At 42.7% G+C, this 22,098-nt stretch overlaps 1 protein-coding gene and 1 long non-coding RNA gene across 6 annotated transcripts; one reads left to right on the plus strand and one right to left on the minus strand.

Moving 5' to 3' along the window:
* Nucleotides 1-1,164: 1,164 nt before the first annotated feature.
* On the minus strand, nt 1,165-13,203 carry LOC309338243 (interleukin-20 receptor subunit alpha-like; the record flags this gene model as incomplete). Of its 5 annotated transcripts, none has more annotated exons than XM_081855326.1 (8): nt 12,982-13,203; nt 11,428-11,502; nt 10,550-10,679; nt 9,473-9,651; nt 8,055-8,230; nt 6,704-6,842; nt 4,466-4,605; nt 1,165-2,220 (listed from the first exon to the last, which is right to left on the minus strand). In XM_081855326.1, the coding sequence occupies exons 1-8, from the start codon at nt 13,076-13,078 to the stop codon at nt 1,165-1,167; spliced, it is 1,992 nt and encodes a 663-aa protein (XP_081711452.1). In that variant the 5' UTR covers nt 13,079-13,203. The 5 variants fall into 5 exon arrangements, with proteins under 5 accessions (XP_081711452.1, XP_081711451.1, XP_081711453.1 ...); XM_081855325.1 differs by having other exon boundaries at nt 11,428-11,505; XM_081855327.1 differs by lacking the exon at nt 11,428-11,502.
* Nucleotides 13,204-13,494: 291 nt separating this feature from the next.
* Nucleotides 13,495-20,248, plus strand: LOC309338305. The gene is made up of 2 exons (XR_014154857.1): nt 13,495-13,617; nt 19,572-20,248. It is a non-coding gene; the product is annotated as an uncharacterized lncRNA (long non-coding RNA).
* The last annotated feature ends 1,850 nt before the right edge of the window (nt 20,249-22,098 follow it).

Genomic DNA, 22,098 nt, shown 5'->3' on the forward strand with positions numbered 1-22,098 from the left:
GATTACTTTAAGGTGATCAGAATACTTTAGGCTAATAGAGGTGACTTCCTCCAGGATGTTGAAAGTGTCAACATTGATTTACTCGTACTGTGTTGATGCAGAAATGGAAAAAGTGATATATTTTACGCAATTAATTGCTTCAGAGCTATACTGCATGCAAAAGGCATGGGGCAAAAATGACAAAATACTATTTTCATTTGCTGAAGTTCTCTGCTTTTTCTGTCTATTAACTGATCACGGCTAACCTCCCATTTCTTATAAAGGCTTAATAGACTTCTGTTTCCAAAGACTGGAGGTGTATTTTCACATACTTGAGACATAACAGGGCCTATGGGGTTTCCCCCTTTGTTTCCTATATGTGCTATTCCCGGCATACACTAGTCACAATGTGTGGTGTTGCATGAATGCAGTAGCCAAAAAGCAGAGGAGAGTGAGAGCCAAGCTACAAGAATCCTGTTAGATCAGACCAACGGATCAGAGACAGTGGGGCCAACCAGATGCCAATGGAAGACCGCAAACAGGACAAGCCACCCTCTCCATTTGTTTCACTGAAACTAGTATTTAGAAGTATGCTGCTTTTGATCCTGGAGATGGCCTATAGCAGTCATGTCTGGTAGTCACAGGCAGATCCATTACAATGTTGAATCCTACCAGGGGCTGTTAGTTGCTCTCTGCCAAGCAATGCCTGCCCCCAATATTTTTATTTGCTGATTTACATCTAACTGACACTATCACTTGGTTCAGCTCTAGCTACTACCCCACTACCCTAGGACAATGTCATATCTGAGGAAAACAGATCATCTCAAAGCTGACTCGTTTTCTGAAAATCAATTTCTTTTCAAAGTCTAGCAAGTGTTTTCCATCTAAAGTTAGTACTGAAATTGACAAGCATGTACTCTATGACCTTATCGTATGGTGTTGGTTTTTTGTTTAAAGATATTTTTGTTTGAATCAATGCAATTCTCAACAAATACATGCGTTGGTGCAAGACTACTGAACGAATAAAAGCAGATTACTTTGTTGGAGTTCACCAATAATTAAAACCAATGGCCTTTGATAGTCATTGATGGTTTGATGGTCACCAGCTTCATACTGTAAGCAATTAATCTTAACAATTAAAATAATTCTACTTAGTAGTAAATTAAATCATGATGGGAAAGAAAGTTAGGTTTGCATTTGTATATGCAGTCCCCATTGTTCTTTAAGGTGCAGGAGATACCTTTCTTCATCTCTCTCTAACAGCTCAGCAGAGCAGCGTCTCTCATAAACTCTGGACAGAAGTCCCTCCTCCAGAGAATCTTCATACTTTTCAATCTCAAGTATTTCATCACTTATTAAATTAGACAAGGGTATATTAAGTATCCGAGTCTGAGGGTCCCAATCTATTATTATGCTCTGCTCATCTTCCACTTTTGCTTTCTTTGCTGCCTCCTGGTCCTGGGTGGCCCATGTTTGATGCTTTGATGTTGCACTTCTCGTCACTACGTTTGCAAAAGTTTGTGGTTTTTCAAGTGCAGCTCTTTTCTCATCGAAGAAGGTCTCTTTTTGATTATGTGCCAAACAAGTATCTGCCACCACACTGCATTGAGGACAAAAAGTTTGGCCTGGTTTACTGGTAACCAAATTTTGTGAAGGAACTTGAAGGCCATTATGTCCAGAGCCCATCTTATTCGAAAGGGTCTCTCTTGGTTGCTCTCCTGAACGGATACCTGGAGCTCCCACACCAAACTGGGGACAGTAGGCCTGTTCTGTTCCATCAGTTATTAAATCTGGAGGTACTTTTTGCAGTTTGTGAAGCAGTCCCTCTAGTGCGCAAATACCAGCTTTTAAGCTCAGCTTCTCTTGAACCAGAGTTGTATCTTCAGCCCTCAAGTCAAATTCATAGACCACAACTTCATCCTCGTGCTTCTCACCTGAAGCCCTTTGAGATACAAGCTTCATCATGGGTAGCTTGTTCTCATCTTGCTCATTTTCAAACATAACTTCCTCATTTAGGCAAGCGTCTTGAGAATCCTGTTGTGCTAGTTGCACTTCTGAAGCTTTTCCCTCAACACTGTTTCCATCACAACATCCATCTCTGCTGTGGGCACTGCCTAGTAAACGAGTGTCCTCCAGAGAGGTCTTCTGCTCTTCAGCGATATTAATAGTAATGAAGTTAATCACAGTTTTTTCGGAAGGCAACAAATTGCCTCTCTCACATTTGTCACTATACTTCAAAACCTGGGGAGAGGGGAAAAAAGCAAGCTATAATTTTAAAAAGAAAACTGAGAGATCCGTTAATTGCAGTCTCCACTTTTAAGTTAAAGCCCCAACCCAGCTAAAGTTAATTACTTACTAAGGCTGTACACACACGACTGTGTTAATGTGCATGCGGGTTGTAGAGATCTGATTATCCCTTGGACAGTCTTCTACATTTGTCTATACATTAGCATTTCAAGTTGAACTCGTCTCAATACTTCCCATCCAGACAAGCTCAGAATCAATGAATTCTGGCCTAGTTCAGCCCCACTGCCTCTCTGCACTTGGAACACTCTATTTCTGGGCCTGATGCTGGCAACTGTTTGGTAGGTGGCAAGGGGAGAACAGTGGTGAATGGCTCTGCCAGGAGAGCTGGGTGGAAGGGCACTTCCAACTAATATTATGTCCTCCCTTCAGCATGGCATAAGGGTGTGTGCATTGGATTGCTCTCAAAGTCTCACTGCTTTTACTTGAATTTAGTCCTGAATAATGTTAGCTGGATTAGGTCTATGTATAAAATTTATGTGCTTTCACATCACAACTATTATGCAGATTGGGGAGTATTGCATACACTGCCTTTCCTTTCCTTTCGACCAATTTCTGGAACAAGTCAAGACTATATCAGTGCTTTCTTTCTAAAAAAAAATGTTTAGGGGTACTCTCATTTTCCTACTCATATTGAAATACTGCCCCTCAATGAGGCCAAACTTAGATTCACAAAATGTTTAGGGGTATGCGTACCCCTGTGTCACCCCCCCCCCCAAAATAACTGATCTATATTATTATTTTGCTGCACAAACAATAGCTAGGAATGTTAGGAAACTGCCTTTTGCTGAGACAGACCACTGGTGCCATCAGCTCAGTATTGTTTATACTGACAAGTAGTTGCTCTCCAGGTTTTCAGATGGTAGCCTTTCCCATCGCTACCTGGAGATAACAGGGATCAAATTTGGGATCCTTTGCCACCAAGTTGCAGCCCTTCCCCACAGGACCATCCTTCTAATATAATGTACAAATAGTGGCAGTAGTTTTCCAATTATGTTCAACAAGGAAAACAATTAATAGGAAAACAATTGTCAGGGCCCATTACTTTTATCCTCTTTTGTAGACAAAAAGCAAGGAATTACATTTGTAGATTTTTAATTGAATGGACTGGTTCCTATGCTTGGCTGCAAGTTGGAAAAATGTTTAAGTAAAGAAGATTGTAGTGCATTTTAAATGGCAGACACTTAAGCCAGGTAGTTTGCTGGATAAATGTGTTGCAAATTCCAAGGGCTTGAATAGCTGGGGACAATGTAGATCCAGTTCAGTGCTTCTACATTTCTACATTTCTTATTTTTCTCAGCAATTAATTCATCCATTCATAATTTGTGGTCATTGATTTCTTTTTTAATGCATCTTTATGTGCAAATATAGCCTTGCTGCTGGCTTCTCAGTACTTTTTGCCCGAGAATATTTTAGTCCTTGCTTAAGGCAAAGATTCTTCAGAATAATTTTCTGTTTGATGCTTATCAGCAAGTTTGTGGAAGACTACTAAACATTGGCCTATTAGGTGAAATAAGAAAATGCAGCACACACACACATTGGGTGGGTGGGTGAATAATAATATAATAGAATTGTAGAGTTGGAAGGTACACCAAGGGTCATCTAGTCCTACCCGCTATGATGCAGGAATCTTTTGCCCAATGTGGGGCTCAAACCCACAACCCTGAGATCAAGAGTGTCATGGGGGAAGGGCCACAGCTTAGTAGCATAGCTCTTACCTTGCTTATACAAAGTACTAGTTTAGGCTCTGTCATCTCCACTTAAAAAGGCTCTCAGCAGCCCTATGTCTGAGAGCCACAACCAATTGGGGGTAGCCAGCATTTGCCTTTTCTTCTATGTCTTGGAAAAGAACCCAGACTAATTAATATGGCTCCATACTAAATATGATGTAGCAATAACATGGGGAACGTCTTGGGCTTTTGGAAAAAGCACTTGCAGCCCCCGCCCCCAATATGGACTAGGGGCATGAAGATGGGGGCAGGTGGGTTCCAACTCTTTGCCCCAGTTTCTCGACCCCAATCCAAGTAACCGAGCCCCAGGCGAAAATGTTCCTCTTCAACCAGGCCTTTGGTTGATTAATATTAATTAATAAATATTTTCACATGGGGAGTTTTTAAGCGTTTGGACTCGGCCTTAACCATGTGATACATTGCATACTACAGGGATAATAAAGAACACTTACCAAGTTTGTAGGGTACTTTTGCTTTGTGATATGAATGTACCTATATACACAACAGCATGACACCAAAATAATAAGGACTGTTAGAAGGACAGGCAAAATATATCCGAGTAAGATTGTCGCAGTCTCCTTGAAAGCCGAATCTGTGGAGAAATATGTGCATTAGATGCTGTTCATTTTTCCAAATATCCAGCAGTCATCAGCATTTATTACTGGTAATTGGATATGGAAGTCTAAATAGGCTCCATTAATAAAGCAGACAATAATAAAAACGATATCAATTATTAATACAAAACATTAAAAAATACATGCCACAACTCAACAGTATTTCACAAGTGGTTGAGATTTCAACAATTTTAGTATTATAAATTATTGTAAGATTTTTGAACAACAGTGAACATTATGAAAGCCAGCCAGAAAGGAAGAAATGTTGCCTGTAGCTTCAATAAAAGCACTTTGACACCATTCTTTCTCCCAATTTGTTCACTTATAATACAGTTTGGGAAATATTATCCCTTTCAAAAGTCGTATGTATGCGGTAAAATACATGTACTCTGTAACTTTTTACTCGTAGAGCAGCTGGGCTAGGTTCTTTTAAACTCTATATTTAGGCTGTTCTTCCCTAGCAAGTTATTGAGGTCCTTGCCAGCAGATTCTTCTTTGCCTAATTTCCCCCAATTATTAGGGATACACAGATTGCTAACAGGGACTAAAAAGGGCTGACTTGCTGGTTTCTAATAAAAGATTCAAAATTAGGCTCTTCAGAATCGAATGGAACCAAAGGCAGCCACTTAATACGGCAGTGCTGAAAATGGCAAGCAGTAAAAAGAGGGCCTATTTCTGCAACTCTAACCTGAAATGGGTGCAGCAGGCAATATATAACTTTTGATTTTCCTTCACTGAAGAGTGGAAAGTGGAGACCAGTAATTTTTTGGAGGATGGAGCACTAGGCTATTGCGGGTAATTTACAGGTTGAGAGGGAATGGATGGGGAAATGAACACAGCTCAAAGATGCTTCCCCTAAGCAGGCCAATAGCCAGAAATGTGGTGATGGTGACAGAACATTGGAGAGTCATTGTAAATCAGGGTGGGAAAAGCAAAAGCTAAAGGACAAGCTAGTCAGGGTGACACAGTTCAAAGCAAGCCATTATGTAACCTCCTGGCGCCTTTGCAGTAATTGGACAGAACACTGCAAGATCTCTGCCTTAGCAGTTTTTTGGGGGTGGGTTGGGGCTGGATGAGGATATTGCCTGCAGGTTTCCCCCTTATCATCATATAAGAAAGAGAAAGATGGCAGAGGTGCTTCCATGCCTTCTGACACTGAAAAGAGTAATTTTATAAACCAAGGAAAACTCTATAAACCTGGAACATATATGAACAAAGGAAGCTGCCTTATACCAAATCAGACAAGTGGCTCATCCAGCTCAGTATTGTCAAGGCTTACTAAGCAGTGGCTTTCTGGGGTTTTGGGAAAAAACTGGTCAAATATCCTCCCTTTCATACTTTTGCAGGCTCATTTATCCACTGTGCATGTGGGGGAGAGGGATATTCCATGACTTTTTTGTGTCTTACATTATAGAGACGGCTATGGATGGTTTTTCTTAAAAAGGAATCCCACACACATTGCCTCTACTTGAAGTGGTTTGATGGCCTGTGGTAGTCCTATAGCTTTCTTGTAAAAGAATGCTCAATGAGAATGATACAGTATTGTTCCTTTGGAAATTCTTGCAATGGGGGTGGCAGCAGTTGCTACCTGGGCATGATCTATGCTTCTGAGCAGTGATCCCCCCCCCCTTTGCTCACATCAGGCCCACTCCTGCAGTTCCAGCACTTGTTTTGCACTAATCTAGGTGATCATTCACTGTGGTTCACCAGTTGGACAGGTTTGGATGATCCTTTGCCTCATTTGAGTGGCTGAGTGTCTCTATAGATCCATGGACTCTTTAATGATCTATTAGAATTTCAAGGGAGAAGGTAATAGCTCTTAGCCTATTGTTAAGGTACAGATCCAGCAATTAGGGTTGCCTGGAGATATGGTTTGTCCTCAGCTGACTGTTATTTAGAAAGAAGCTTCACTAAGAAACAAGGTTATATACCTTTGTAAAGCCAAGAGGATCTTGTCATGACTTGTACAAAAAAAAGGATTTCTCAACTACTTTTATCTATTTTTAGAACTATTTGATATTAAAGCAACAAATTTGCATCCTGTATTGGAGATGTGTTTTATAGTTCTTTGCTTACCTTTCAACGTAGCAATGCAATCTTTGGAGAGTCCACTGAACAGGAGTGGAGTAATATATACCTGCACTGTGACACAGTACACTGTATTCGACTCTAAATGGAAGACATCAAGTCTGTTGCTTTTAATACAGAACATCCACTAGGGGAAAAGAAGGCATTGTCACACTTCAGAACTTAACTATACAACAATATATTGGAGAATCACAGAAACACAGGAACATTCTACCTATGGTTTCATCTATGAACCAACCACCAGAGAGTGGAGAAAAATGTGTATCTCCGTTCAAATTGTTATACCTTAATCCAGGGGTCGGCAAAGTTTTGTGGCTTGGGCCAGTTCATGGTCCCGCAGACGCCGTGGTGGGCTGGACTGCACATGCGCATACACATGTGCAAACGCTTTTTTCTGGAGCTCCTTCCGGTGCAGAGGAGGTGTGCGCAGCTTCCCATTGGCTGCAGGAGCTTCCTGCAGACAATGGGAAGCCAGCCAGCATCACGGAAGGCGGTCCCCGCTCTGCTCCATGCCGGTTTAGCACGGCGCATGGGAGCCAACTGAGCGGGCGGCAGGGGTCCCCAAGCAGGCGATGGGGGTCCATGGGCTGTTTGTGGCCCATGGGCCTTAGGTTGCCAACCCCTGCCTTAATCCTACATATAAGGAGAAAGCAGGCCTATATTTTGAGATTAAGTGAGCTAGCTAAAAAACACAGTGCCATCAGGATAGAGATGACAGCCAAAGAACAGGATCTCTCTCCTTTCTTAGCTTTCAGTTTTGGTCTCTACTTCTGGCTTTCTTTCACCCCACATCTTCACTTTCTTCCCAGCCACCACAGTCATCACATAGTTCAGGTAACTGAGATGAGATCACAGACACTTGCTTGGACATGGCACCAAGCCCTGGGTTCCCAGGTTGGCATTTCTTTCTTTGCCACAGCTAGTTCCTGGCTCTTCCTCTTGTTGGGACAAAAAGCAGTTTGGGTGAGGGGAAGGTTTTAAAGGCAGAGGGCAAGACTCCGGCCCGCAGGGAAAGCATTAAATATCCCTTCCCCACATATAATCTTCTGCTCCAGATTTGCAACCTCCCACAACTGTCTTGCGTGTGTAGTGCTTTTCTGTCATCATTATCAGGGGGAAGTCATTCACATGACTAAGCACCATGTTATTTTCACCCTCATTGCTCACACTCCCCATTATGCTGCGCTCCCAAGAACTATCCTTCGTCTTCATCATCCATCCACATACATATCTGCAAAGCAGACAACTGCCCCTTCTCAACATCCTAATAACATGACCATCTCCAATTAATCCAGAACTGATTTAAATTGCTTAATAGCCCTTTCTAATCAAGTTTTACCTGTGTCTTTTTTTTAGTGTTGAATACAGATACGTTATATTGTAGGATGGGATATATTTCATGCAGATAATTAGGCTCATTTCTGGAGTTTCTGCTCCATGTCTTAGGTGCAGCCACAATGACTGAAATAGATTTTTCAGCAGAAGACAAGGCAAATGCGGGTGGATCAATTTTAGCTGGAAAAGAAAAGCAAGTATATATTAGAGTGTGCATAGTGACAAGAAAACAACTATAGCCAACTGTGATAATATTCCCTCATCAGTCTTTTGTTTTGATGTGTGGTTGCAGAGCAGCGAATGGGGCCCCTCCCTGCTCCACCATCCCTGCCCAAGCCTTGATTTGTAACACTCAAAAGCTGGTGAAGTTATTTTAGCAACTGAGGCAGAAAACTCCATAAGCACCTCTCTCCCCTTCAACCTTACGATAAATTGTTTAATTTATTGCCCTTTCATGGCACCCAGAATCAACAGCCCAACAGGCTATCACACTTTTCATAATAGCAGGGTGAGCCGTGGTGAATTACAAACTCTTATTAACTCCCTTGAACTTTTTTAAATAAATAAATAAAAACAAAATACTTTTAGGCTGCCTTTAAAGGCAAAAGCCTTAAGCTAGTTTACAAACATGAAAAATCCAAAATACAGTCACAATACAAATTGTGCTTTAGAAACACATTCCACCCAATAATATTAAAAGCCGCCAATCAGTCCAACTCCAATGTAAGCTAAAAAGCATGAGCAAGACAGCTCCCCTGAAATGCAAATAACAGCTTTGGCTAAGTGATTTTTGTTGGGAGTATAATGGAAGAGAAAGAGTTAAACTCCCACCCGCCAGACTTTACACCACTCACATAATAAAGATGTGTGTGCTAGTTGCTTTCATGCAGTGCCATAGCTGGGGGTGGGTGGGGCAGGGACTAGCCAAGTTTTTTGCCCCAGGTGAAGTCTCCAGAGGGGCACCACTGAGGCTCCCAGCCCCCCCCTCTCTCTCTGTGTGTGTGTGTGTGTGTACATACGCAAATGCGTGTGAGGAGGGTGCCAAATTGGGTCTTTGAGCTGGATTAAATAAAGCCTAGTTTGCCCCTGCTTTTATGCAATTAATGCTAAGTCCAGTGTGAACCTCAAAGAAGTTGGGCGAACAGGCTGTTTATGCAAATGACAAAGCTGTGATTCAATTCCAGTGTTGACACAGGATCTCTGTGATCAAAGCCCTAATCACTTTGCTATATAGAAAGAATAATAAATGCAGTTTTCAAGCCATGTTTAAACTAGTGCCTGCTTAAGCAACCATCACATCAAATTTTATCGCAAGCATTTTAGTGGAGTCTGTTGCACAACATGAGTTCTGACTGGTAATCTGCCCTCTGGAAACTTTCAATACTATTATGAACACATAGCATTCCTTAGGTGTTTCCTTACTGTCTGTTAATGGATTAAACCGAGGAGATTCTGTCCAGCTGGAACAACTTCCATTCAGAAAAGCTTTTACTCTGGCATGATATAGCTCCTTATGGTCACTTGTTCCACGTGAGAGGTCACACCAGGTCTGACTGATATTTCTGCATTCTGCATCCTTAATCCATCTAGCTGTGCCATATCTGAATTTTAAATAGTCAATAGAAAGAGAAAAGGTCAGTACTCATTCTATGATCATGGCTACTAACAATTGGTAGCCTTATCCTATAGCAATTTGTCTAATCTTTAAAAACATCCACCTGAGTTTGTGGCCATTGCTACTTCTTGTGGGAGTGAATTCTGTAGTTTAACTATGTGCTGAAGTGATTATGACAGTATGAACTATTCATTCAATTTATAAGGCACTTTCAAGCAGTGCCGTTGCAGTGGCTTGCAAGAATTGAAACAAAATATATATAATTTAATCAATGCAAGTTAAAATGTTTAACAATCAAAGTAAGGCAGCTCAGCTGGTAGAGCACGAGGCTCTTAATCTCAGGGTCGTGTGTTTGAGCACCATGTTGGGTGAAAGATTCCTGCATTGCAGGGGGTTGGACTGGATGACCCTTGTTGTCCCTTCCAACTCTATGAATCTATGATTCAATTTCTCATACATATCAGACCAAAGTTGCTTGGGTGTTTCCCTACAATGTCCAGTGATTAATTTTGGATTATCATACTGAAAATGTGCAATGTATCCCATGCCTCTTACTGCTATGCTTACATTCGATAATTCATGTAATATCAAGAACCACTCGTGATTTTTCCCTTTTAGGTGCTAGCAAGGAGAGGGCATGTGGGGGAGACAGACAGAGATGCTAGGGACTCCTGTTGATCACTGTCTTGCCAGAATCCAAGATCTGTTTATATTTTAAAGGAGCCGGTCTACTGAATGAAGCTACGCCAGCTTCAACTTCAACCTTGAGGTTACTGCTGCAAAAGAAAGCACGATGAAGCATGTTGCACATTTAAAGCACCATTTAAAAAAACAAGCCCACAAACTAGTATTGGTAGTACAGAAAAATCAACAGCAAAACATACACTAAATACTTCACACTATAAATTAATTTGTCCTCAGGAATCCCTTCTGGCGGCAACCAGTGTAAGACATTCTTCAGGTTTCTGGAGACAAAATGAACATTCCTAGGGCTGGGCAAAGTACAACGCAATGCTGTTGGGAAAAACAAACAAGTTAACATGTGTGGACAATAAGGATGCCACCATTTGTCAATGTGCATTTTGAAAAGCTGATCATCTGGATGGACAGGCCAACAAGTTTTAAACGCTGGCCGGTTTTCCCTGTCTGCAGAGGCAGCTGCCAAGGATTCTGGCTGATGGCAATTCAGGATTCTGATTGCAACCAAAACTGCATAAAACAGTTTTATGACCATGTTAGACTGCTGTTAGTTGTAGCATGTAAACTAATCTATGTGTCCCTGGCATTGTGATGTAATGACTCTTGCTATCACTTTGCTCAGGAAAGAAGCATAGCACCCACACTTCATATGCAATGATGGTCTCTCTTCACAAACGTAAGGTAAAAGGTGAAGGACCCCTAGACAGTTAAGTCCAGTCAAAGGCAACTATGGGGTTGCAGTGTTCATCTCGCTTTCGCACTAAGGGAGCCGGCATTTGTCCACAGACAGCTTTCCGTGTCATGTGGCTAGCATGACTAAACCACTTCTGGCACAATGGGACACCATGATGGAAACCAGAATGCACGGAAATGCCATTTACCTTCCGGCCACAGTGGTACTTATTTATCTACTTGCACTGGCATGCTTTCAAACTGGGACAGAGCAATGGGAGCTCACTCCGTCGCACAGATTCAACCACCAACCTTCCGATCAGCAAGCCCAAGAAGCTCAGTGGTTTAGACCAAAGCACCACCTGCGTCCATTTAACAAAGGCCAGGTAACCTGCTCCTTTAGTGGAGATCAGACTTTCCCCTCCTTTGGTATAGATGGCATTTGTGTCCTCAGTATCCTTCGCATCTACTGAACAAAAAAAGTGTGGATTATATGAGCTGCCGCTTATGCTGGTCTGTGACCGTAATAAAGTAAATTCATTCATATGAGCTGCCTCAACACGCCAGTTGCTACTATTTGTACTCAACTTAAAAGGACATCACCACCTCTACATATGATTTCTTGCTGCAAAAGTGATGCTATCTCTTGCTCAGGGATGGAAAAGCTCTCACTCTCACTCTCCTACTTTTCTGTGTAAAACAGAAACCTGACCAGACCATGGACCCTGCTTCCTCAAAATCTGACTTTCGACAAAATAGGCATGCATTGTACTGCAATATGAATAGCAAAATATGAATATTTAGACTCTTAGCAGCCAAAGCAGCAAAGATGATGTATAATTTCCATCTCACTGAGACACACTGTGCTGTGTAGTAACACAGGAACCATATTTCCCAGCATTTTCTATTAAGGTGCCAGATGCATTTCTTACAGATTTTAAGAGAGGTTTCAAGAGAGGACAGTGGGAGTGCCAAAGAGTATTCAGTAAGGAGAGAGGATTCAAAACACACACACACACACACACTAAAAACAATAGTTTTACAACTCCAAATAACTACAGAAACTTTACTGCATTTGTGCCTTTGGCATGCATACTTGGGACTTAAACCTATTCCAGTTGCAAACCCATAGACTTACACTTCAGAGGGTAAAATTAAAGGGACCCCTGACACTTAAGATCTAGTTAATTCAGTGGGACTTACTTCTAAGTAGGCATGCATAAAAATAACCTGTTAACTTTAAAAGAACAGGCAGTACTTGTTTTTGTATATCAAGCAATCTGGGCAAGGGTGCCAACTTGAATAAAATTCTGGGGGTGGGAGAGACAGGTAAGCCCCCCCCCCCATAATCAACTACAAGATGCAGTGCACACATACCATTTGAAGGGCAATGCCCATCAACTGGGGGGGGGGCGCTCCCTCAAATATTTTACTGTGGGGCAGAAGGGATCTCCACCTCTAAGAGTTGGTTTCCATGAATGTAGGAAACCTTGAGGAATAGAAGGGGGCAGGGAACCGAAGAGAAGATATTCCTCTCAGAGCTCTCTGTCCCATCAGGACTCTCCTGTGCTTTGAAGGCTTGCACAGCACTTGTAATCCGTGCGGTGACGAAGATACTCCGCATGTGCTCAGAAGCACTCTTGTTTATCCGCTCCAAACTGGAACAGCGGCATTTAAGCAGCTTCCAGAAGCGAGGCCAGAATCAAACTACCCCCAGGCAACAGCACATAGCACAGTCCAGAACATCGGACCACAAAGAGCCCACAGGACAGGATTCTTAAGAAAAAGAAAGCTACACTTTCCTCGCCCTGGTTATTATTCTGCCAGCTGACCTCGCAACCTTCGCCGAGACTGCAGACGAAGCCTTGAAAGAGCGCGAAGAGAATGGCAGAAACAGGCGAGGGAGCTCAAAGCGCGCTGCGCCTTCCCTTGTGCCGGGACTCACCTGACGCCACCGGCTCAGCCGGGGCGGGAACGACGGCCAGGCGCAGCAGCAGCAGCCCCAGAGCCGAGAACCAGGGAAGGGCTTCGGCGCCGCCCATCGAGAGCGGGCGGCGTGTGCGCCGGTGTGCGTGGTCACATGGCCGCCGGGCGAGGGGGGCCGCGTGCTGCGCCAAACCGGGCAGAAAGAGGCGCGAGGAGAGCCGCAGGCCGGCCTGAGGGACCGCAGCAGCTGAGCGGTTTTCTCTCACACGACGACGGGGTGGTTTCCTCCTCCGCGGAGAAGGTGGAGCAGACGGGACGCTTTGGAGGAAGAGTCGCGGGACCGAGCGCCTCCTTTGACGAGGGAGCCACTTTCCTCCGCCCTAACCCTTAATAGGCGTCTGTCAGGCGATGCCCGAGGCGGCTGTTAGGAGCTGGCGGGGTACCTGCTGCCCGCGTTTTCTTAGATGTACTCTTTCCTGTGTGACCTGATGGTTTTCAGGGCCCAGGTTCTAGGAATCCCTGCAAACAAACAAAACAAGACAAGACAGACAAAACCCAGCCCCCTTTCTTTCCTTGCTCCCCCCCTTCCCGCACCACTTGTCAACACCTGATTTACAGATGGTGAAATACCTGCAAAGGAGTTGCTTCCAAGTAGGTGAGTCTCATCGTAAGATAGCAACACATGTTACACCCACCCCAGATATGTCTCACTTTCTGTGTGAATGATTACTGGTAACCTGAGATGGGTTGCAGCTGAACAGTTTGTGTCTGCACAATATGTGCATGTATACAGGGTTTTGTGTTGATTTGCAAGGGTCCAGGATAGCTTATTCATTGGATTCCTGCCCGATCACTGAGCTGTTTGGGGGAAGTCTCTGCTAGTGGCCTCCAATGACTCAAGCGCATTGTGAAGGCTAACTTTGAAAATGGGCAAGTTAGACCATATAGGCTTAGGACAAACTAAACAGACATTTCCTTTAACATGTGAAATTGTGAGTGGGGTTGCTATAGTTGGCAAAGAGAAAGCAGTGGGCCAGACTCAACTCCGTACCCAACTCAGGCATTTTTAAACCAGAAAATAGGACTGGGCAATATATATGTATTGTCTGCTCTGGTCTAACCACCCTACATTCCTCCAGGGGTTAGACTCTTGCAATGGGCAATCTTTCTCCATGCTGGGGCCACCCCTTCTATCTTGGCGCTCCGTCTCAGTCAACTCAGCTCTATCAAGTAACTCTGCATGCTGTCCTGCTGCTTGAGGTGGGCCTAGGTGGGCCTCAAGTTACTGCACCTTCTCTTGCAGCAAGACAGCCAGCTTGCACTTGCTACAAAGTGTACTGTTGCTTGTTCTCTGGCAGAATGACAAACATGGCACAGCTGTTACAGGTCACTGTAGCAGCTCCCTCACCTTCCATGCCTCTGGTCCTATGCTCACCAAGAGACAGAACTCTAGCAGGGGAGATTAAGGGGGAGGCCTAAACCCCCCCTTTTGCAAGCTCCCAGGATCTGCACTGAGCTAAGTTTGACTGCTGCTGGTTGCTTACTCACCTCTCAGATGTAACTCCTCCCCCTCAGATCCTGTGTTCCCACAGAGTAATCAGCCACACACACCTTCTTACTGGAAACAAGCTCCAGTGAACTCGGGAGAACTTGCTACTGAGTACACATGTGCATGGGATTGTGCCATTAGCCATATTCTACCAATAGCTGGAGGCCCCTGTTTGCAGGCTCCCAAGATCTGTACTGAGCTACGTTTGACTGCTGCTGGTTGCCAAATCCTCCCTCAGCTGGGCTCCCTCTCAGCTGTAACTCCTCCCCCTCAGATCCTGTGTTCCCACAGAGTAATCAGCGCAGCCACGCACACCTTCTTATGGGAAACAAGCTCCAGTGAACTCAGGAGAACTTGCTTCTGAATAGAGATGTCCATGGGATTGTGCCGTTAGGCATATTCTACCAATTGCTGGAGGGCCAGCAGCATCTCTCTCACTGACTAATTTGGCATAAAATTAGATACGTCTTGGGTGTGTCAGTTGCTCATTCCCACTTGCTAGGTTGCTGGCTGGCACAGGAATGAACAACGGGGTTGTATAGGAGCAGGGGGACTTTTGTGGCATACAGAACTCTTGCCGAACTTCTGCTGCTGTTCATACTGAGGAAGATTGGGTTAAGCAGCCCTTTGTCTCTGCTTGGATAAGATTAGCTGGAGATCCAGAATTGTGTGTGTGTTTGAGGAATGGGAATGTGCTGTTGTGATCAGGGTCTATGCTTGGGGCTAGGTGGGAACCATTTGTGGCAGTTCATGATCTCAATTTGCTTTCTTTCCTGGACAGGTGATGCACAGGTGAAGCATCCCAGTATAGTGCCCAAGTCATGGACAGATCACTATCTAGATAGGATTAAGCTAGTGATGGCCTCTGCTCTCTGCAGGGGAGCAGAATTTAGTAAAATGGTTGGCCCCAGGAGGGTGTGAAATCAGATGGATTCCTGTTGTCTCTCGTGGGAATTTTCCTCTGGGTCCTCGTCAGCACCCTGGTTGACCTGTGTAGAGGTGGTGGAACAGGAAATATATCTTCCCAGTTATACTTTTCTGCAGAATTGGGAACATTTCAATTCTGTGCAGAGAAGGGCACTTTGGCTTGCTTGCCCAACTGATCAGTGCATTGCACGGCAACTGTCTATGCAGAGCGAGGGAGAGAAGGAACTTCAGAGGCAAGCACCCACATTATTGTTGTGATGACTGTACTTTCATATCACACAGTGCCACCAGAATGGTACCCATTGATTGAGGGTAGAGCTCAACCCTCTCCATCTCCAGAAGCAGCTGGAGATGTTCCCTCTTTGGGGGCTGAAGAGGAGGTGGAGCTGGACGACTGAGGGACATCAGTCTGTGAGACCTGTTGAGCTCTCTATTGTCATTTCATCAAGCTCGGAGGGGACAGCAGAGGTAGAGGACAGGGCTGAGGAGATGGCAGAATTGGACAGCAAATGTAGGTCCATACTCAAACATTGACTCACATCTTTGTTTGAATCGTGGCTATGCGACCATAATGTTGCACTGGGAATGTAGGTTTCATGCACAAATAGAATCATAGAATTGAAGAGTTGGAAGGGATCCAAGGATCATCTAGTCCAACCCCCTGCATGCAGGAATCACAGCTCTACTTCCTCCTCCCAGCTGAGATGCTGAACCACCAGCACCAGCATCCAGTCAGTTTAGGAATATGGGTGGGGTAATAATAATAATAATAATAATAATAATAATAATAATAGTTGGGCGGCTTCCCAAAAAATATTAAAATACTGTAATACATCAAACATTAAAAGCTTCCCTTTTAGTGTGGTTCTGCACCTGGTGGTTTTCCACATGTACACATGCACTTGTTGCTACCTGTAGCTGACCATCCTCCTTTCTGCTCACTCTGCTGGAGTCAGGGCCTTGGAAGAAGCCATGCCCTGCACAACTGCGGTTGCAAGTCCAGCTGTGCACTTGTTCCTAACAAGATGCTGAATCAAAGAAGTAAACAGAGTAGTAGTACTGGATTGGGAGAGTTTGAAAGATGACAGATGTGTCTTAAATGGACAGAACATGCCTATTTGACGGAAAGTAAGAGTACACCTCATTATGGCACTTTTTAGAGCATTCATGAAGGAAAGACATAATATGGATACAGATAAGTAGAGGAGTTCTCAAATGATTTAATTAATCTAAATTGTAACTAGTGGCATGAAATGGATTATGAGATTAAGGTTGAGTTGTTTATTGTTAGATATATAGTCATAATATTCAGCATATTTATTAAAATAGGATATTGTTAATTAAAAATGGTTTTCTTTATTGCAAATTTGTGATATGTTTGATAATAGATGTGAAGGGGGAAAAATAAGTAGTAAATAAGAAGGAAAAAAAGGAAGAAAATGAGAAACTAATTAGCAGCAAAAGATACACTTAGGAACCATCCTTTCATATTATGTCTGCTGATGGGTCTTGTCCTAATGATGGATCTTCACACTGAGGAAAATATGACTATCTTCTCTAGGACTTTAAATTCTTTATCCTTCAGTTTTACCAACCCACCTGAATTTTCCAAGGGATTTCAGGGACAGAAAAAGCTGAATGGGCCAAAACAAAATTGTTTTTCAACTTGGCCAAAAGATTTGATTGATGACTCAGATTCTGTTTGACATGAATTTATAGGCTCAGTATCAAACACTATCAGATCCTATTTAACAATTGTGATTCAATCTTATTTCAAAAAGCAAAGCTGCCAAAAGAATGCTTTCATTGTCATGCAGTTCCACAAGGCACTTGTGTCATCTATTATAAACACAGAAAAAGTGTTTGGCAATGAAATAGGACAGATACAGCCTGAAAAGATAGAAAAGCAAATAGAAAAGCAATAATGGGAGCCATTTTCCAGTACAATCGAGAATGGGGGGAAGGTGCAAATTCTTTCTCTCTCTCTCTCTCTCTCTCTCACTCACTCACACACACACACACACACACACACACAAAGCCCTGATTTTTGAGGGACCTCAACTTGTTTTCTTTTCCATGTGGGGGGCATGATTTCAGCCTGAGTTAATTATGTTGGCTCCTCATTCATTTCCAGGATGGTGTTGCGAAGCTCCTGGGACCCTGACAGCTGCCCAAGGGTGCTGGTGCCATTTTCTGTTGAAGATTGCTAAATTGCCAGAGACCAGAACTAACTCAAATATACAAGTGGATGGTAGAAGTACATTTGTCCAGAGGTCATGAGTCCAGAGTCTGATTTTGCTGTGGGTGGTGGAGACAGAACAGCAAGGCATGCTAAGATGGTGTCCCCTGGGTTGAAGAAATGAAGTCAGTGCATACTTTGTGATGAGACCTGTTGAGTTTTGAACTCCCCATCTGATTCCAGGTCTGCTCTGTACCAAAAGGATGTATTAGACCAGATGTATTAGACCAGTAGTGGGGAAATGCAGGTGAAATGCAGTCCTCCAGGGCTCTGTATCTGGTCCTCTGAAATCTCCCCAGGCCAAAACCCTCGGTGGCCCAAACTTCATATCCTGAAGTTGGATTGTATTCTTGAATTCTGTCTGATAATAGCACTTCCTTATCAGGACGAATTATAGAGAGGGTTGTGTGGGTTTTGTTGTTGTTGTTTAGTTGTTTAGTCGTGTCCGACTCTTTGTGACCCCATGGACCAGAGGACGTTAAGAAACTATGATACTGCAGAAGGCTAAACTTATATTTCTTCTCCATCTACTTTTGCCTCTAGCCATGTTCACCACATGCATGTGGCCCTCACAAATTACTTAGAAGGGAATGCAGTCCCTGCATCCCTTCTCCAATACAGCTACACAGCTACACAGATTAAAGTATGTGTAACAGTGTCTTCTCATCTTAAGGTGAGACAGCAAGCAACGAGTTTGGAAACCACTGTATGAGGGAGAATAAGAATGACTTATTGATAAGCACTGTCAGCAAACTCTGTTGCCCCCATATGCTGACTATAAAGAACATTCTGGTTCACTGATAAACAATATCAGGGATGTGTGGGAAGGTGCAGGAAGAAGTGCAACTATCAGCAGCATTTTGAAAGCTTTGTGTTGTTTTTCTAAAAAGTTGTTCTTTCACCATTTGAACTTATTAAAGAACTTATTAAAATTAACATTTTTTTTGCTAGCATCACAACCCCATTTCCTTTTGTGGTGATGATACAAGCATCTCTTCAGATGGCTGTTGTTGTTTAGTCGTTTAGTCGTGTCCGACTCTTCGTGACCCCATGGACCAGAGCACGTCGGGCACTTCTGTCTTCCACTGCCTCCTGCAGTTTGGTCAAACTCATGCTGGTAGCTTTGAGAACATTGTCCAACCATCTCGTCCTCTGTCGTCCCCTTCTCCTTGTGCCCTCCATCTTTCCCAACATCAGGGTTTTTTCCAGGGAGTCTTCTCTTCTCATGAGGTGGCCAAAGTATTGGAGCTTCAGCTTCAGGATCTGTCCTTCCAGTGAGCACTCAGGGCTGATTTCCTTAAGAATGGATAGGTTTGATCTTCTTGCAGTCCATGGGACTTCAGATGGCTAGTACGCACTGAAAACCTGTGTGATGTAGTGATCTGATTTGCCAGGGCAGAACTGGGGAGACCCTGGTTCAAATCACACTCTGCCATCAAGGTCATTGGATGACCCAGTTGCTGCTGCTTCTTCTTTTTTTTTTTTTATCTAACTAACCTCACAGTGTTGTTGTGTGTTGCCTTGAGCTTCTTGGAAGAAAAGTAGATTGTAAATAAATACTGTACATAGGAAATACATAGTGAAGCTATAGCACTAGCAGAAGTCTTCAGGACAGCTGCAGGAAGGGACCCTCTAGAAATGTCCATGCAGCCTGTATAATTCTTGTTCAAAGGAAAAGGGCTGTTTTATCATTAAAAAGAGTATGGAACACATTCCTCAGGGCTGTCTGCTAAGGCAGAGCCAAGGTTGGCAGCCATCATCAAGCAACCTTTAATCTGAGCTTTTAAACCATTATCAGTTTGATCGTCCATGTCTCTGTGCAATGAACTCCATGGGGACTCAGTCTGAAGTTAAACTGCAGTTGTTTTCAATATGGAGCCATTTTATTTTGCAGGTGCACCTGGACATAAACTTTACTTTGGACGCTGAAGGGAACATAAAGGCTTGGATGGAATAAATTAAACTAAGTAGAGCACTCGCCATTAATCAGGCAACTAAATAAGCAGAAGCTCCAGAGAATGATCCCAGCTGCCACTCAATTTATCTTGCAGTCAAAACAAGAATGAGAGGAATGGTTTGGCCATGTCATGACTTTCATAAACATCCATTAACAGAAGGGTCTTATCCCACCCCCCACCCCTAATTTTCTGTTAGGCTTCTGGAAATTGTTAATGTGTTTGAAATCAGAATTTGATAAAATGGATTATATGTTATCTTTTGAATAAGGTAGATAATTCCTCACCTGATTTAATATTCCTGAGGCAGAAATGATTTCAACAGATACATTTCATTCAAACTTGCCTTCCTTTATAAAAGTCTGCCTTTATGCGATCTTATGCATGTACTTTGTATATAACCATTTGAAAAGTGATTACTATTACACTTGTAGTAATAGCAAATGGGTTTGTTTGGTGATGGTGAAACCTAGGCCTTGAAGTGTCTTTTCTGTTTATAAAATTATGCTACAAAAATATAAAATTGAAATTGAAAAGATTATCAATAATTGGCATTAGGTTATATGTACTGTTTTCATTCAAACCGGTCATTATAAAAGCTTAGTTCACTTAAGAACTAATACCTGAGTTTTCTTGTTTTCTTTTTCCCTTCCTATCTTTTCCTTTGGTGTTGTGCCTTTTTAGAACGCAAGTCTAAACTCATGAACTTTATTTTTTAAAAAATAAATACATGAAGTAAAATTTAGGCATTTTATAAATTATTAATGGTGACAGTGAAATTCTGTCCATGATGGTTTATTCACTACTGCAATAATCTCCTAATGTTCCAGACGTTGTTTGATGGACATGTGTGAACCAGAGATAGTAGTCAAAATATCTATCTATTATCTATTGTTCAGTTGAAAAGTAACCTCTGTTTCAGCTCCTAAATCTTGCAGTATAAGAGTGTATGCTGAAGTAAATCAATGTTTAATGGAGGCAGGAGTATTGCCAGCCTAAGTAACAAACCAACATTGAGTTCCAAGTAATAATGTGGTGCTTTAGAGAATGGGTAGGGAACCTGTGGCTGTACAGATGTTGTTGGACTTCCAACTCATGTTAGCCCCAGCCAGCATGGCCAATGATCAAGGGATGATGGGGATGTAGTCCAGCAGCATCTGGAGGTTTGCGGGCTCCCCTCCCTGATTTAGGATAGACTTAGGCTGCCATTCCATACATAATTTACCTGGAAGTAATCCAATTTAACTCAATCATACTTACTGCTCTGTAGATAATGCAAAGGATTGCATTGTTGAACTGTAACTTTATGGCAGTTTGGGGGTATGGGGACAACATTGGTTTATTGAGGAGATTATAGTTTAGCATGATGAGAGGCTCAGATCATTTCTTTAATTCCATGGTTATCTTCACTGCAGTTAATTTTTAAAAATACCATTCGTTTATAGTACAAACACCAAACATGGATTTTTGAAGATGTTTTAGAAGAGCATAACCTACCCGGGGGGTGGGAGGTTCTTCCACAAAGCAAAGCATCAGTAATTAAAAATGATTTGGTCTAGAAAGCTAGATGTGTTCTAGGAAGCCCAATGACACAGCTCAACTAACCTGGTTCTAGTTACTTTGATGAACACAAGCCCATAACGTAGTTAATCTCCATAAAAATCCAAGTCTTTATGACTTGGAAACATAAATTCATACCTCAGCAACATTCTTTCCTGATTATTATAATTCTTAGTGCATTGCCTTACCATCTGCTTATCTGCAGAAATTGCAGTCCCATTGAATTTAATTGTCAGAAGCCCAAGTTGTACAAAGAAATATGAGAATACCTGCAATCTTTTCTGCTTGGTTGATGGCAGGGTTCTTTTTTACAAAAGAGGTAGCTGAAACAATATATCACTCTGAACTGGCTTACGTGTTGCTTCCTTGTGCTCTACCACAGAATAACAATTGCACAGTGCATGGCAGCAATACGAGCTTTGTCACTGAACATCAGTGAAAGTCAAAGTATTTCCTAACCCTAATCTTCCAGATAATTATAGGATTATGCATGACAGTTCTAGCAAAATATGCGCCACTGATGACTGTATAGTTGCCAGCTTTATGAAGCAGCATCCCTTGTAACATTGTGCTTTTCTTCTAGAAAAAATAGGTGCTGGTACTCACCATTAAGTTGTTTCAATAAGTGCCACACTTTTAACCAGTGCTTTTCTTCTATGGGGGGGGGGGGAATGTGCTGGTACTACATACCTCTGAGTACCCCAGGAAAAAAAGCACTGCTTATAGCTAGTGATATGAATTGGAAAATGGTGGTTCCACCTCACCCCTTCATAGGAAGCTGCCACTGAAACATAGGATTATAGATGGAAGGGTTTTCCCTCTGCACCATGCTTGTGGGAATAGAGCCCACCCTCCAAAGGAATGTTGTTAATTTCATTTCTATACCACTTTATATTTTTGAAGAAA

Source organism: Podarcis erhardii (genome assembly GCF_964252035.2).
Source record: "Podarcis erhardii genome assembly, chromosome: 3".
In the NCBI taxonomy this organism is placed as follows: domain Eukaryota; kingdom Metazoa; phylum Chordata; class Lepidosauria; order Squamata; family Lacertidae; genus Podarcis; species Podarcis erhardii.